The 18243-nt window shown below is 41.9% G+C and overlaps 1 protein-coding gene across 1 annotated transcript in view; it reads left to right on the forward strand.

The window, feature by feature from the left end:
• Positions 1–17536, forward strand: part of LOC102446349 (calcium-activated chloride channel regulator 1-like) — a 40556-nt gene extending 23020 nt beyond the window's left edge. The window contains exons 8-15 of the mRNA XM_089780491.1: positions 5–229; positions 2219–2396; positions 4372–4478; positions 6424–6654; positions 7215–7485; positions 10779–10943; positions 12660–12896; positions 14937–17536. Of these exons, the coding sequence (XP_089636617.1) occupies positions 5–229; positions 2219–2396; positions 4372–4478; positions 6424–6654; positions 7215–7485; positions 10779–10943; positions 12660–12896; positions 14937–15340 (1818 nt within the window). The 3' untranslated portion in view covers positions 15341–17536. The remainder of the gene's footprint in view (positions 1–4; positions 230–2218; positions 2397–4371; positions 4479–6423; positions 6655–7214; positions 7486–10778; positions 10944–12659; positions 12897–14936) is intronic.
• Positions 17537–18243: the final 707 nt, after the last annotated feature.

The following is an 18243-nucleotide window of genomic DNA, read 5'->3' on the forward strand; positions in this document are numbered from 1 at the left end:
GCAGAATAACCGCATTAAACGTCTCAAACAAGCTGCAGAGATATTCCTACTACAGATTATTGAAACAGGTTCCTGGGTTAGTATTGTCACATTTGAGTCTACGCCATACATTAAAACTCATCTACAACAAATAATCAGTGAGAATATACGCCAGAATCTTGTCAAATACCTGCCTACATCAGCTGATGGAGGAACTAACATCTGTGGAGGAGTACTCAAAGGATTTGAGGTAAAGGAAAACATTAGGGGGAATGCATCCTAGACTGCAGTGACATAAGAACACAAGAACTTACATAAGAACATAAGAATGGCCATACTGGGTCAGACCAAAGGTCCATCTAGCCCAGTAGCCTGTCTGCTAACAGTGGCCAGCACCAGGTGCCCCAGAGGGGGTGGACCGAAGACAATGATCAAGCGATTTGTCTCCTGCCATCCTTCTCCAGCCTCTGACAAACAGAGGCCAGGGACACCAATTCTATCCCCTGGCTAATAGAATTTTATGGACCTAACCTCCATGAAATTATCTAGCTTCTCTTTAAACTCTGTTATAGTCCTAGCCTTCATAGCCTCCTCTGGCAAGGAGTTCCACAGGTTGACTACACGCTGTGTGAAAAAGAACTTTCTTTTATTAGTTTTAAAACTGCTACCCATTAATTTCATTTGGTGTCCTTTAGTTCTTCTATTATGGGAACTAATAAATAACTTTTCTTTATCCGCCCTCTCCACACCACTCATGATTTTATATACCTCTATCATATCCCCCCTCAGTCTGCTCTTTTCCAAACTGAAAAGTCCCAGTCGCTTTAACCTCTCCTCATATGGGACCCGTTCCAAACCCCTAATCATTTTAGTTGCCCTTTTCTGAACCCTTTCCAAGGCCAAAATATCTTTTTTGAGGTGAGGAGACCACATCTGTACACAGTATTTAAGATGTGGGTGTACCATAGTTTTATACAGGGGCAGTAAGATATTCTGGGTCTTATTTTCTATCCCTTTCTTAATAATTCCTAGCATCCTATTTACCTATTTGACCGCCGCTGCACACTGTGTGGAAGTTTTCAGAGAACTATCCACGATAACTCCAAGATCTCTTTCCTGATTTATCATAGCCAAATTAGCCCCCATCATACTGTACCTATAGTTGGGGTTATTTTTCCCAATGTGCATTACTTTACACTTATCCACATTAAATTTCATTTGCCATTTTGTTGCCCAATCACTCAGTTTGGTGAGATCTTTTTGGAGTCCCTCACAGTCTGCTTCTGTCTTGACTATCCTAAACAGTTTGGTATCATCCGCAAACTTTACCACCTCACTGCTTACCCTTAGACACTGAAATGAAATTAGGGATCATGGTGGAGATCCAACTAAACATGAGTTTTGAGTGCAGTGATATAGCTAAATGAGCTAATGTAATCTTTGGATGTATTAGGAGGAGATAGTTACTGAAAGCTGGGGTGTGGTTCTGGTGCCAACACTTCAGAGAGGATGTTGCGGAAGCTGGAGGGGGTTCAGAAACAGCTACAAGAACAAATCAAGGTTAAGAAAATGTGCTTCAGAGTGATATTTAGGAAGCTCGATCTATTCAATTCAATAGAAGCAGGTGCAGGGCTAAGAAATTAACAAGGCTCTGCTATGTTTATACTAGAAAAACCCCTTAAAATAGTCTCAATACAGTCTTATAAAAATGCTTTGCAGGAATCCCAAGGCCTCTTGGATAAGATCAAAATCATATAAACTCTTCTAAGAAATTTCAAACTTTGTTTTCAGCATGATTTTCTTCTGAAATGTGAGCATGTAAAAATGGAACTGGCATATGCAGTGATTCCTCAAGTTGCTAACCAAAACAAAAGTCTTAAGGGCTATGTTTGCACTTCTGGAAGATGTCCTGTGTATTTACTGTCATTGGCAGCAGGACCTGGAGTGGGGTGCATACGTTGCAACTTCTCGGAAGAGATGTAAAGAATGTTACCCTTAGACACCTCTCCCCTGAGCCATCCTTCTCTGTACTGGCAGAATAATTCAGACACTTCGATTCAGCCATTGCCACATAATACAGCCTCCACTGCCAGCACTATTCACACTTATAAGGAAAGGATTTTGTCTTACACTTGCACTTCTACACGTCAAGGAAAACTGTTATGCTACCTGTGATAGGACAGCTAATATTTACAATAAACTCCTGTTGCTAATACTTTACATTCTTTTATCAATTTAGGTGATTAAACAAAAACACGCTAATCTCTATGGTTCTGAAATTGTACTGCTGACAGATGGAGAGGATTCAGGTATGAGCTTTTGCCTTAAGGAAGTGGAAAACAGTGGATCAATCATTCACACCATTGCCTTGGGGCCAAACGCTGCTTCAGAATTAGAACAATTTTCAAACATGACAGGTGAGTAACTTTGCAAACTAGCCCTGCTTTTGATATTCATGTTTGAAGTATGGAATGTAAAAGTAGAGTAGCTTACAGCCTGTATTATGAAAAGAGAATAAACTTAGTCACCTAATTCCAGTTATATTTATAGAAAGTTTGTTCAGATAAAAATAAATGTTGGGAGCAATTGTTTATCTTTACCTGTCCTTGCTTTAAAAAAAAATTGTAACCTGATAACACTCTGCTAAATAGTGAGGTTTGATAATTATATTATTGTAGAATATTTCTCGAAACAAAACCTGAAGCTCATTATTGAAATGACTAACATTTTATTTCTGATTTTTACATGGCAATTGTATATAAACCTATTAATGTCCTAGATAATTAAATAATTACCACCTCAAGAAGAGTCACAGATAGAGGGCTCTAGCTGAAGTGTCTGCAACCATTGTCATTACACTTGTGACCTGCTTTGAGTTGAAGCTCTCTTGTTACATTTTAACTTCAGACATTAAGGAAAACCAGATGGGTCCTGGGTGATGCTGCAGTATAGGGCAACTACCAATGGGAATTCCATGTGTTGATTCAGAATGGTGATTGTATAAATTGCACCCTCTTCATCAAGAGAGATTCTCCTTTTGTGTATTCAGAGTAATATCTGCTTGCTTCAAGGACTTAAATAAGATTGTACAGCTTTTTACTCTTGTTAGCCCTGTAAATCCAGGATGCCCTTTGGAGAACAAGCTGCATTCTTTCTGGTTTGTGTACAATAACAGAATTGTTCATTCATTTTCTGATCACAGAATCTTCAGCTTTAGTGATTTGATGTGTGATCCAGAAAGAACATAGTTGGTCTTTCGTGGCTTAGTCTCAGCAGGTAGGGCTCATTGTTTGAAACAAATGGTCAGATTTCCAAAGACACTGTGCGTCAGAAGTTCCCATTGGACTTATGGGTACTCAGTTTATATGAAAGAAGCCCAAATGTTATATTTGCAAACTAGGCAGAATTGATCTAAGTCACTGAAGTGCAATAATCATGGAATGCCACAACGTCACTTTTATAGAGGTGTTTTTCAGAGAGGCACTTCACTTTAAGGCAGTGTTTCTCAAAGTGGTCCACCAAACCACTTTGAGAAATCTGTTAACTGACCGCACCAGTTTGTTTACTTACTAGCACCATGGTCTGGGAGTCTCATGGCTCCTATTGGCTCCATTTTGTTCTTTGCAATCAACGGGAGCCATGGAAATTGTTGTGGGCTGGGCCATTAGCTCCCCTTGGCTGCAAATAGTGAAACAGAGCCAACAGGAGCTGCAAGGCTCCGTGCCTGCGGTGCCAGTAAGTTAACAAACCAGTGCGGCCAGTTGACAGGTTTCTCAGAGTGGTTTCACAGACCACTTTGAGAAACTCTGCTTTAAGGGTAGTGATAGAGATGCAGCCGTGTTAGTCTGGTCTAGCTGAAACAAAAGACACAACTATGTAGCAGTTTAAAGACTAACAAGATGGTTTATTAGGTGATGAGCTTTCGTGGGCCAGACCCACTTCCTCAGATCAATTTGTGGAAGAAAATTGGCACAGCCATATATACCAAAGTGATACAACCAAAAAAATGAACGCATGTGAAATAGACAAATCAAATTTTAGAACAGAGTGAGGGTGAGGGGGGAAGGTTAGTGTCTGTGAGGTAATGATGTAGGGGTGATAATAGGGGAAGTTTCTGTGAGGTAATGACATTAGGGGTGGTAATTGGGGAAGCTAGGGAAGCCATCTTCGTAATGGGTGAGATAATGAGAGTCTTTGTTTAGACCCATACATAATTTAATATTTGACACTTTATTTATGAACAAAGATTAGTAAAGGCACAAGATTTAATTTATCAAGTTAACATTATGCTTTCTAGCAACATCCAGACTAGCATAAGGCACAGAAGAAAAAGTGAATATCTGTGTTGTATAGTGAATGACTATACTGATTATTTTAACAATCATATTTCAGGGGGCTTAAAGTTTTATGCCACAGATACACTTGACTCCAATGGTTTAATTGATGCATTCAGTGGAATTTCATCAGGAAGTGGAAATATTTCTGAACAGTCTATTCAGGTCTGAGTTCCAACTGTTTGTTTTTTTCACATTATTAATCAGTTACTGATCATTTAAGAGTAATTGTATCAGCCAGTGGCTGATCTTAAAATTAAGAAATATAACTGATATTTTCAAATGGCTGTGGGATTTTTTGTCATCTGTTATATAAGCAATGAAATGAAACAGGCAGTGAAACAAAATAAATTAAATGTCTCATAATAAGCTAATTCAAAGGGACTTACAGACAGAGGCAGGCAGAAATATCATAGACCAATCAGCCACATCTGTATGGGATACTGTAAACAAGGCATTTTGTCTTCTAGGGCTTCTTACTATACTAACATCAGTAATGAGGAAAGGACCTCAATTGCTTGTCTTCTAAACAATAGACATCATTTTGATTCCCAGATTTCCTCACACTTCTAATGGTCTCTCTCAACACAGTGATGATTTCTCCAAAATAATTGAGGCTAGGAGGACTGAGTTTTCCCTGCTTCCTAGTTATATTACGGCTCTTGAGTTGTGCTGTCTATAACTTAACTCATCCCTTCACTTAGATAAAACTCTGCTGTGGAGCCAGTTTTATACTTTATCTGAATCATGCACAGCGACTAACACCATTGTCCATGGCCTACGTAGCTTCTCTGCAACTGCACACTAGTCTTCTTAAGAACATAATGTTGGCCATTTTGGGTTGGACTAATGGTCCATCTAGCCCAGTACCTTGTCTTCTAACAGGGGCCACCACCAGATGTTTCAGAGGGAGTGAATAGAACAGGGCAATTTGATTGCTCCATCCCCTTTTGTCTTGGCCTAGAATCTGGCAGTCAGAGGCTCAATAACACCCATCTCATAGAGTTGCATCCCTGCCTGTCTTGGCAACTAACCATTGATCCTTTGATTCTTCTTGGCATCCAGTTATAAATTTTGCCTTCACATCAGTTTCCATAGGTTGACTGTATGTTGTGTGAAGAAATACTTCATTTTTTTAAACATGTTACATATTAATTTCATTTAGTGACACAGGGTTCTTGAGGTATGTGGGGAGGTAAATAACACTTCTCTATTCACTTTCTCCACACAGTGATGGGGTCTTTTACCACTAGAGGCACCTCCTCCTGGCCACGCTGGAGATTAGCTCCTTCCAGATGCTGTGCCCTCCTCTGGCACTCTCTCCACTCATCATCCTCTCTCATCCTGAAGCCCCTCTCAGTTCAGGAGCTGCAGCTTCCTCTTTATGAGTTGACCCTCCAGCCAGTTCATTATGGTCCTCCTTTTCCACGTTATCAGTCTTTCAGAGAAAATAGTTCCAAGCAGTTTTTGTCTACGGCTGTATCTGTGCCACTTCCCCAGTGGCTGGTGGAGGATCCTAGGGCCCATCCTCTATTGATTTCAACTCTGGGAGCCTCTGGTCAGCAGCCAAAGTCTGCTCTATCCTATACTTTATTGCTTTCCCCTGAGCCTTTCCTTGCTTTTTTGGTTCTGCCTCTTGTTCTCTGGGTGTGCACTATTGCATCCCTAATATAAAAGTAGAACGAATCCCTTGGTTACTGTATTTTCACATCTTTAAGCAATTGGACTTTGCAAATGGGCATTACAGGAAATGTGTTGAGGCCTTCATCATTTTCATCCCTTTAGTGGCTAGTCCAAGTGGCTTGTGTCCTCTTGCTATTTCCCCATTTGATGAGCAATGGCAGGAGATTTAAGTTCTGCCTCCTTTGCAAAACCCTGAGGTCTGTACTGATGAGTATAGTGGTGCAAAAAGGCCTCTTATAGATTTAATACTCTGTGCCCAATTCCAGTAGTAGGCCAGTAGTCCACCAATCAGTCCAGGTGCCCTCTAAATAAGCAAAATTTTGATTTGTTTAGCCTTTTAAGAGGAAAATGAACCATTCTTAAATACCTAGTATTTTATGTGTTTATTCACTAACTAGCCATAAAACATATTTTATGTGTCTAACAGCTTGAAAGTACAGCTCTGAGTGTTGCAGTCAAGCAGTGGATGAATGGTACAGTGACTGTTGACAGCACTGTGGGCAATGACACCTTCTTTGTAGTTACATGGGATCAAAGCACATCTCCACCAAACATTTTACTCAGGGACCCAAAAGGAAAAGAATATAGAACATCCAGCTTTGAAGTTAGTAGTCTAAACCTTCGAACTACACGACTGAAGATAGCAGGCACTGCAGAGGTAAAGCCTAAAATTCCTTTTATTATCCAAACATGTTAACATTTTCATAGACTAAAGTGCACCTTCTCTTTTTAGAATTTAAACACAAATCCATATTGGCCCAATTTTATCCTAGGTGTAACTCCATTAACTTGCGATGGAAGTTGGGTGTCTGTCGTTTGTGCCTTTGCTAATTTTTATAATGCACTAACTATACACATCCCACAAATACAAGATTCCCAGAGAAAACAGTGAATACAGGTGAAGGAACAGTTGATAGTGCGTATCAATAATGTATGGATTCTGATCCTTCCAAAAATACAATAATTCTTAAACTTCCACCACTAAAATTTGGCAAATTCAGATATAAGATTAAATTTAAAAGTAACTAAACACTTGAAAGAATGAAGAATCATTAGTAGGGTACCCAAATTACCTTAACGGTGGTCCTGTTGGACCACCCTAAGTGTCCTGGAAAATTTCCCCTAAGCTAAATAATATAGCTCAGGAAAACATAACACTGCCCTTAAAATAATGAAGTCTTCTATTATATGTTTATGCTCCATATATTTGCTTTGCAGATGGGGGATTGGCATTACTGGATTCAGAATAATCACACAGATTCTCAAGTCATATCAATGATAGTAACATCTCGAGCAGCATCTTTGGCTGTGCCCCCAGTTACTGTGAAAGCCTACATGAATAAGGATACAAACAACTTCCCTAATCCAATGGTGATTTATGCCGAAGTGAGTCAAGGATTTTTGCCAGTTCTTGGTGCAACTGTGATGGCCACCGTTGAACCACAGGCTGGATCCCCAGTGGGTCTCCAACTCCTTGATGATGGTTCAGGTAATTTTATTTTGTACCGTAGGTGTTGGAATATAGATTGGTGGTGTGTATTTTAGAAACTGCCTCTGCAGGCTACTTACAAGCTTATTGCTAAGGATTCAGTCCTGCATATGCCATTAGCACAGACTAAGGGGCAACAAGTGAGAGGATGCTGTGACTCTGGTCTCCCCACTGCTTCAGGATGGGAGTGAAATACACTGGGTCTAAACTGGTACAGCATGTGTGCCCTGATATCCTGGTGCAGCTACCAAGGTGTATTAGGAAAGAGGAGAGAGGAAAAACTGTGCCAAGAAAGAGGGTATAGTAGCTGTGCAGCTTTTTTCCTTGGGGCCTAGCAAATTAATTGTCTATTTTGGTCAATTTCATGGCTGTAGGATTTAAAAGAAATTAAATGTGATTTCAGTTATTTAAATGTGAACTTTCACTGTTTTGTAATTGTGGGGGTCCTGACCAGAAAAGTACTCATGCAGGTTCACAAGGTTTTTGAAGGGGCATTTGTAGTACTATTACTCTCTACCTATGTACTGTTGCTGGCAGTGGTGCTGCCTTTAGAGCTGGGCAGCTGGAGAGTGGCGGCTGCTGGCCGGGAACACACTTCTGAAGTCAAAGCCACTGCCAGCACTAGCAGAGAAGTACAGGTGGCATGCTATTACTACCCTTACTTCTACACTGCTTCCTGCAGAGCTGGGCCCTCAGTCAGCAGCTGCCGTGTTCCGGCCACTCAGCTCTGAAGGCATGAGTGTAGCAGTAAAAGTGGCATACTATGGGTAATACTGCAACCCTCCTAAATTAACCTTACAACCCCCCTGCAACTCACTTTTGGGACAGGAACCCCAATTTGAGAAACACTGGTTTCCCCTGTGAAAACTGTATAGTACAGAGTATCAGAGGGGTAGCCGTGTTAGTCTGAATCTGCAAAAGCGGCGAGGAGTCCTGTGTCAGACGAAGTGGGTCTTTGCCCACGAAAGCTTATGTTCCAACACTTCTGTTAGTCTATAAGGTGCCACAGGACTCTTCTCCGCTTTTGTATAGTACAGAGTAAAAGCACACAATACACCAGATTTCAGGAGGGAGACTGGTCTCATGGCTGTGAATTTGGTAGGGCACCAACCATGATGCAAATAGCCAGCACAAGGAGAAAAGGAGTCTTGTGGGCCTCATTCAGTCATACTCACTGTTTGAATTTATTTATATTTTACTTGTATGCCCTACAGAGGAGATTCAGGGGGAAGAACAGGACAGTGACAGTTTCTAAAGCTGGTCACGTGCTATATAGGTCATATAATTATGTTAAAAACATCTCTTTTGAAAGGATGAATTATATAGATATTGTAAGTAAGACCGAAGATGTAATTCTTTCACTCAGCTCTGCCTGATTTGGCCTCATCTGGATAATTGTGTGAAGTCCTGAGTGCCACATTTAAAAAATGATGTGGTAAAATTGGAATAAATCCAAAGAATAGCAACAAAAATTATGAATAGGGCTGTCAAGCGATTAAAACATTTAATCAGTTAATCGCACGATTAAAAAATTTAATCATGATTAATCGTATGATTAATCGTGTACGTCTCCCCTATGAAACACTGTGGCGGCGTTTCAATGGGGCAGCACTGCATGGAGTCCAGGATCAGCGAGAGTCCCCAGCTGACACCGGGCTCCATGCAGCACTGCCCCTTAGAAGCGCCACGGTGACGCATCAAAGAAGCAGCACAACATGGAGCCCAGGATCAGCTGGAGTGCCCAGCTGATCCCCAGTAGGGAAGTTAAAGACTAATTGACCATCCAATAAGCAAATACTTATCAGATAGTCAGTCAATTAGTGGACTAGTTGATTCCCCCCTTTGCTGCCTCTATCAGCTGTGCAGCACTGCCACTTTGAAACCCCAAAGTGGCGTGTTAAAGGGGCAGCCATGGAGCCTGGGGTCAGCTAGGGATTACCCAGCCGATCCCAGGCTCTGCACAACATTTCCCCAGAACACGGTGGCAGCTGGGGAGTCCCCAGCTGACCTCAGGCTCCATAGCTGCCCCTTTAAAACGCTGCAGCAGAACCTGCGGTCAGCTGGGAGCTTCCAGCTTATCCTGGGCTCCCCTGCAGCAGCAGCTGCCCCTTTGAAATGTGCGCAGACGTGGCATTTTAAAGTGGCAGGCACAGGTCAGCTGTGAGGTGGCTGCTCCTTTGAAACACTACTTCTGCAGCACTTCAGAGGGGCAGTGCAGCATTAACACCTGCGACTAACTCATGTCAATTGACAGCCCTAATTATTAAAGGTTTAGAAAACATGACCTCTCAGAGCAGACTGGGTTTCTTTAGTCTGGAAAAGAACAGACTCAGAGCAAACACAATAACTGTTTTCAAGTACATAAAAGGTTGTTAGAAAGAGGAGAGAGAAAAATTATTCTCCGTAACCTCTGATGATAGCAATGGGCTTAAATTGCAGCAAGGGAGGGTTAGGTTGGACATAAAGGAAAACTTCCTAACTGTCAGGGTGGTTAAGCACTGAAATAAACTGCGTAGGGAAGTGGTAGAATCTCCATCATTGGAGATTTTTAAGAGCAGGTTAGACAAAGATCTGTCGAGGATGGTCTAGATTATACTTAGCCAGCCATGAATGCAAGGGACTAGACTAGATGACCTCTCAAGGTCTTATTCCCGTCCTATAACTTTATTATTATTTTATTATCCCTTTCAGATCACTTGTGCCTCAAGCCTGTGATATGTAGAGCCCTGCAAATCTGGGGATATCCATTTTATATCTGAAGGTATTTGTCTCCTCAGATATATATGTGGGTATTCACAGCTCATTTTTGCAGATATGTGTATAAATTTTGTATCTGCTCAGGGGTCTAATGATGTGATCACTCTCTAACTTCTCTGTTCTCTGAACCATGTAGTGCAGACCTCAGGTTCTCTCCTCCACACAATCCTGCATTCTAATATTGCTTCCACCTCAAAGAGTTTTAGTCTTCACATCACCAATAAGGACTCCACAGGCTAGAGAGTACTACAGAAAACTACTAAGAAGCTTAGAACTATTAATATAGTAGTAATTATTGGAAACAACAGTAAATACACAGCTACACATCCTAATGCTACATTGTTTTCTCCAATTAAATAAATAATGAGCTCACAGTAGGATCCATCCTCTTTTCACTTTGTCCATATCGAAGCTTTTATTGATTTCAATAAGAGAAGTAGTAGGCCCAATGTGTATCTAAACTGACCAGTAAAAATATCCTTGCTTAATAAAAGTACCTTGTTTGGATGGTTAATTATTAATATTTGTATGGCTAGGTGCTGATATTACCAAGAATGATGGAATCTATTCAAAGTATTTTACATCTTTCAATGGAAATGGTAGATACAACTTAAAAGTGCATGTTCAGGGAAGAAATAAGACTGTCAGACTTGGCCGCCGGCAGAGCCGAGCCTTGTATGTTCCAGGCTACATAGAAAATGGTAAGGAACATTCATGAAGTAGAAAACTCTTTGTGTGACTGTGTGTTGCAGGTGCAGGGAATAAAAGTGAATGGGAGATAATTTAGCTTAATAAAAAAGCCTTTTTTACTTTAACATTTGTTACATAAATCTTTTTCACTATTTACACTTTTAGAAATCACTGGTATTGTTACTGCTATTGAGATCTTACTATTTAAGCCTTTTCAATCAATAGAGGCTCAGTTAATACTTTACAATGGGTCTCTTAAGACTTAGTATATTTTCCCCTCTTTTTCTTTTGATCAAATCCCCAGGGAAACTAAGGCAAAATTACAATTCATCATTAAAATTCAGCTTTATTTCGAAGTGTCTTAGTAAAAATCATATTGCTGAATTCTACACCTCTTGTGTCTCAATCACTCAAGAAGAAATTTGCTCTGGTTATAGGTTAGCAACAAGGCTATTCTAACTCCCAGTCTGGCTGACTGAGCCTAGGATCCAGCAATTGGGTTGTTCTTTCTGGCTTGTGCAATCTCACCATAATCTGCAGGCCAAATGCCGAGCTCAGTATTGGCAACACTATGGCCTTCAGTGGAATTGTGTAAGTGTAACTGGAGACATACTTTGAAGAGAATAGTTGAATAGTTGGCCATGCAGCTGCAGATGCAACTTGGCCCACAACTCTGTAACTTACTCAGTAACTTACTTTTTGTCATTTAGTCTGATTCTGGGCGCACAGAGTGGCAGCTCTGAGTAGGAATCACTCTCTAAAATTAACTCAGAGATGTAGCTGTGTTAATCTATATCTGCAAAAACGAGTGACACCTTAGAAACTACCAGATTTATTAGGACATAAGCTTTCCAGGATTATGCCCTAATAAATATGTTACTCTCTAAGGTGTGATAGGACTCCTTGTTATTTTCCCTAACTTGAGATATAAAGCACCTGAAAATCTCAAGAAATGTCAGTGGTTAAGATGTGAATCTCAGTGCTTGCTTGGCTACATTGCTTAATATAGTATTTCCTATTCCTGTTTTCCTTGTTAAATACCAATTTTAATGTTATTTTATCAGTGCCAAAAAAAACCCTTAGCAAATTGTGAAACAGGGCTGGAAGAATATGGAGGTTTTGGAATATCATGACTTTTGAATGCCTGGTTTCGCAACTGTAATGGTGGATAAATGTTTGTTCATATCTGCTCTCTCTCTCTCTCTCTCTCTCTCTCTTTCTCTCTCTCTCACACACACACACATGCACACACAGAATTTTCTTCGTTTCTAGAAACTTTGAATGTTCTGAATTTAAAAGATTTGTATAAAAATGTGATCAGCTTAAACCCAGAAAAGTAAAGAAATGCTTACAAGATTATAATTCTTCTGCTGCCTGCAATATCTAGGAAGGCAGGGATAGAAGTGACCTTATCACAACCACTTCCCGTAGACACCTGCACAATACCTTATGTACCCTAACTAATTATAGGCACTGTTGCTACTTTCAGCTGTCCTTGAAATCTGGTTTGCTTTGGGAGTCTGTTTTGTGCAAGAATGCAGAATCCTGAAGTTCATTTTGTCTTCTGCCTTAGAGTCACTAATTTTTGCACCGTGTTTAAATAACCCAAAGAATAAAGTAGATTAAAGAGTGAGGAAATGCTAGATAGAAAGAAAGCATGCTATGAGTTAGAGTTTTCTGATGTTCAAATAGCATGACCTGACTTTTTTTTTCTTTTTTGGGGGCAGGTGAAATCAAAATGAATGCACCAAGACCTGAAGTTAGTGGTGATGTAATTCAAGCAAAGCTAGGAAGCTTCAACAGAGTTGCATCAGGAGGCTCTTTTGTAGTGGATAATGTTCCTTCAGAAGGAATTACTGATGTGTTCCCACCCTGTAAAATTATTGACCTTGAAGCTCAGAATAAAGAAGACAAAATTCATTTGTCTTGGACAGCTCCTGGGAATGACTTGGATGTGGGACAAGGTAAGATTGTGCTAGTGAGATGGCAGTGATGCACTATTGTCAGTTATTTCAAATTACAGGCAGTCCCCGACTTATGCGGATCCAACTTATGTCGGATCCGCACTTACGAACGGGGCTTTTCTCGCCCCGGAGCTCGCGGGCGGCGGGACCGCCCAGAGCGCAACGGTGCCGCCACCGCATCCTCCGGGGCAAGAAAAGCTGCTCCGGGTCTCCCTGGTGTGCTGGGGGGGACTCCCCCCCCAGCACAGCAGGGAGACAGGAGCAAAGCCGCAGAGGCGGGGGACCCTGCCGCCTGTGCGGCTTTGCTCCGGGGCAAAGGAGCAAAGCCGCACGGGCAGCGGGGTCCCGCCGCCCGTGCGGCTTTGCTCGAGTCTCCCTGCTGTGCTGGGGGGGACTCCCCCAGCACAGCAGGGAGACTGGAGCAAAGCCGCAGAGGCGGCGGGACCTCTGCGCCTCCGCGGCTTTGCTCGGGTCTCCCTGGTCTGCTGGGGGGGGAGGAGGCGCAGCTAGTGCGCCCGCCCCCCCCAGCAGACCAGGCTTTTGTTGCGGGATGCCTGCGGTAGAGCAGCTGGGGTTCTGCCGGGTTGGTCCTGCGGGGACCTACCCGGCAGTGCCCCAGCTGTTCTGTCACAGGAGTCCAGATTCAGCCGCTGTTGAAACTGATCAGCGGCTGATTCCAGGAAGCCGGGGGCAGAGCAACTCTGCCTAGGGCTTCCTGTAGTCAGCCGCTGATCAGTTTCAGCAGCGGCTGAATCACGAGCCAGTTCCGACTTACATACAAATTCAACTTAAGAACAAACCTATAGTCCCTATCTTGAACATAACCCGGGGACTGCCTGTATATATGATGAGCCAGCCAAGCAGAGGTGAGGACAAAAGTTATGTATTTTTTATCTGCAAAACTGTGGCCAAAATTGTGGCCTGGCCTGTGCTAGATTTTTTTTTTTCTAAAATGTCCTAGGCCACAGTATAACCACTAAATCACCTCGTCAATGTAATATTCATATTAGTCCCAATGAAATATTCCTAAACCCAGTCTCTTTTTCACAGTAGAAATGCAAAACTTGGATATTAGCCAGCCTGTGCTAGTTTACAAAGGCAAACAAATTAAATGAAAAACACATTCACCGGTGACTCTTCCAAAACTTAGCCCCTGTCTACACTGTACCTATAAATAAATAAGTCCATTACAACATGGACAGTCCAAGTCTCTAGTCCAATTTGATCTCATCTGTTAAACACATTTTAAGTATGTTGTAACCAGGCCCCATGACTCATTCTTACAGTGTGCACATCAGCACCAGCCAGAAAGTGGTTAAGATAGACACCCTAGAGTCATACAGATTATACTCTTTACATCCGTCTACAGCTCTTGCCATCCAGCTTGCCAAGAATAAAGCAACAGCTCCATTAAATCCATAAAACAGTGGCCTAGGTAATGCTGTGTGGCTACTTTACACTACTTGTCCAGCTCAAAACAGCCTTAAAGCTAGAGTAGCCAGCAATGGGAGGATAGCCTCGATTTGGAGGATCCTCTGATGAGGTAGAGCTGGGTGGAATATCGCTCCAACGCTACCCCTTCACCACTTGTTGAAGGATAGAAAGGAAGATGCAGGGCTGTAGGTAGAACTCAACTCAAGCAAACAGCTGGAAAAACCACTAGCAGAAGAAAATGTACAGTCCTGAAATGACAAGTGTGAACAGTGGGAAGCCAGGTGCATTTGTACCTATATACCCCTTAACCATGCTGGCAAATGGAGCAGGCATTTTTTCTCTCAGACTATGCTTACAGAACATGCTTGAGAGGGAATGCTGATTGGGATGTAGGAACATGTCCTTGTACTGTTTTGTTTTAGAAACATTCTGTTTAATCTTGAACTTGACATGGAAACTCCCCAAAGACAAGTAGGGATGGTTATGGAGTATCATTGGAGTTCTAATAAAGATACAAGACTCTTTTACAAATCCTGTACTCTCCTTGCATTTACAGGTAATATAATCTTCACACTAACACACTCTTGCATACCTCTCTTTTTCCAGCTGAAAGATATATAATAAAAATGAGTGAAAGTCTTTTGGACCTGAGGAACACCTTTGATAATGCTACTTCTGTGAATACCTCTAGTGTGATACCTAGCCCTGCTGGCACCAAAGAATCATTTTCATTTAAACCAAAAAATGTCACGATAGAAAATGGAACCATAATCTACTTTGCAGTACGTGCCATTGATAATGCCTCCCTGACCTCAGAAGTGTCTAATATAGCACAAGCAGCTCTGTTTATTCCTCCAAAGGAATCCTCAGCTGATAATTCTTCTAATCATGTTATCAGTGAAGGTATTAATGTTTTAACAATAGTGTTAATAGTAGCCGGGTCGGTAATAGCTGTATCAATAGTTGTAAGTATAACTGTTTGTATTGTATGTAAGAAAAATAGAAGATGAGACCCTGAGTTCAGAATGCATTTAAACTGATTGTGAGATGAAAGCTCTGTAAGAATCTATCCTGATTTGTTCCCTTTGTGATTTTTTTTAAATACACGAGGGGAAAATTGAAATAATTTTGTGATAATACATTTGAAAATTAAGTGAATTTGCTTTCAAATTCATGTACATTTCTATTCTGCTTTCAATGAGTTTGCCAAGTTACAGTGCAGGTATTTGTACTAGGGATGTAAGATTGGAAAAAAAACGCACTAACCATGTAACCTATTGAAATTCAGTTGGTTACACAGCTAAACACTCAGAAGCATTGCAGGCTTCTGGGAGCTGCTGGTGCTGCCAGCCCCTTGGGGTCCTGGCAGTGGCTCAGAATTTAACTGGTAATGTGAATTGATAAACTGTTGTTTATCAGTTAGCTGGTTAATCAGTTAATCCCTCGCGTCCCTAACTTGTGCATAGACTAAATACTTAATTTAAAAGCATGTTCTCAGAGTAAGGCACATGTGCTATGTAGCATATCAATGACAATCTCGATTCTAATTTAATTCTGATCTTCCAAGATTTTTTGCAACATTAGGTTTTCTGTGCTTTGTTTTTAAAAAGTAGCAAAAACTGTATCTTTCTAGTTTTTGTTATCCAGTTGCTTAGCTATCAGGAATGGTGATTTAACAAGAACTTACATATAGCTGTAATCATGCAAATGTTTTCATACATGCACAATTCTATGCATGTGAGGGGAGTTATGCAAGTGTTAATTATTGTCAGGATCAGGGTTGAACAGTATCTACAAATAAGCAAATGGAAAACACTTTCTTCCTGATATTCTTACCAATCACATAGGCAACATTCCAAGTCTAAACTGTTATATGAAAGAATAACAGCAAAGTAATAGAAGAGAATACATGCCAAACAGGAATACTCCCTATCAAGGCATATAACAGGAGCAACTGCATGCAACATTAAGGGGAGGAAGCTATTCAGCATATGGCCGGAAGAAGAAGGGTTTGAGCAAGAAATTTACATCTCACTAATGGAAGTGGAGATTCCCATGTAAACAGACCAGCTGGGGTTCAGGTGAAGCTAAAGATGATTTTCAAATAGCAGGAAAAGAAATAAAAATGAGTAATAGAGGCCCTAAATCATGTCTTTCTTCTCTTCTCTGCTCATGGGATCAACAACATTTGAAAGAGAAGAGCAGTATCATTGAACTGGGAGGAGTGTCCCTGGCTGAAAGAATCCAGATATATGCTTTGTAGCAGTCTGGTGGGAGGAGACCTTTTGCTTTAAATTCACTGTTTCTTAAATTTGGTATTAGTTTGTGTTTTATCTTTTATTTATTTGTGGCCAATTCTGACTTTTCTGCCTTGGTACTTGAAATTAAATGTATATTTCTGGGGTTAATCGGCATGTTTTATATAGACCAGTGTGTGTTTGGACTGAAGTATTTGAGAAACTTAATTTGAGATAATAGGGTTTGTGCATATCATTTTCTATTTGTGAAATGATGGACTTTCTATAATCTTGTGCAGTTGAGAAGGAAAGAGCTGGGTAGTACAAGATGCACATTTCTGATACAGGTCTGGGACTGGGAATTTACTGCTGTCACACTGCAGTACAATTCAGGAGCAGCTGGGTAAAAGACACACCAGTTGGAGAATTGAAGGGACACAGCTACCCAGCTCTCCAGATTACACCCTGGGGAATGTTACAGTCCAGTATGCGGTTTCTTGCTGCTGCCACTGAAGTATAGTTGGCAGTACACACATACTGGCTAACTGACAGCTCAATCATTGGGGCAATGTGGGGGAACAAACACTAGGGGAATGTCTGTGCTAGCTTTTACAAACATGTCAACTGCAAATCATTAGTAAAAACAAGCCCTGTTTGAGAGAACTACCTTTGCTCACATAGACAATGCCTCTGAGCAAGTAGTGCAATTTCTGTTTACTAGCTGTTTTTTGTACATGAAGTGGAAGTCAGCAATTGAACTGAACTCTTCAGTTGCTCTTCTACATGTAAAGGCAATATGACTCCCCACTTCCATTTTCTCTGCTGCATATTGGGGATATTATTCACTTCTTGTAGATATAGGTGTCTACAGCACAATTTGGTGATTAGTAAGTACAATATCTGTGTAGTAAACAGGTTTGGCAGTATAATTTGTTATGCATAAAAAGCAATAAAACGGAACAGACCATGGCAACTGAGGATTGTTTTACTTTTGTCAGTTAGTATCTAGCTCTAATGAGGGAAGTTCCATGAACAGAGGATTTCTCATCTGATGATCTGCCCAATCATATATATCCAAGCTGTTTCCTGATAGAGAAGTTGGCCTGTGAGCCAGGGCCGGCTCTAGGCACCAGCAAATCAAACACGTGCTTGAGGCCGCACATTTCCAGAGGCGGCATTTCCAGGTAAGCAGCCGCCTCTGGCAGTGGCCGGGCCCGCCCCGCCCCGCCAATTTTAAAGGCCTGCGGGAGCTCAGCTCTGGCTGCGTGTCCCCAGGAGCTGGCTGCAGAGCACAGTGCGGCCAGGTTCTGCCCTGCCCCGCCGGCTCCAGTCCTGCCGCAGCCCCAGCCCCCTTCACTGGCAAGAGACCGCTTCCTGCTGGCCGTCTTGCTGTGCCCACCCCGCCCCATGCCCCTCTGGTTCCTCACCGCCCGTTCACCACGCTGCCCCTGTGCCCGCACCCTGCTCCCCTGCACCTGAGTCCCACTGCTCTCCCTGTTCCCTGCGACTCTCTGGCTCTGTGCCGCCCTTGCATCCCGAACCCTGCTCCTCCCAGTCCCTGCGCCCCTCTGGCTCTGTGTCCCCTCTGCACCCCGCAGCCCCTTTTCTCTGCGCCCCTCTGGATCTTTGCCCCCCATTCTCCACACTGCCTCTGGACCCTGATCCCTCTGCCTTTC

Source organism: Pelodiscus sinensis, chromosome 9, assembly GCF_052426305.1.
Source record: "Pelodiscus sinensis isolate ZL-2025 chromosome 9, ASM5242630v1, whole genome shotgun sequence".
NCBI classification, from domain to species: domain Eukaryota; kingdom Metazoa; phylum Chordata; order Testudines; family Trionychidae; genus Pelodiscus; species Pelodiscus sinensis.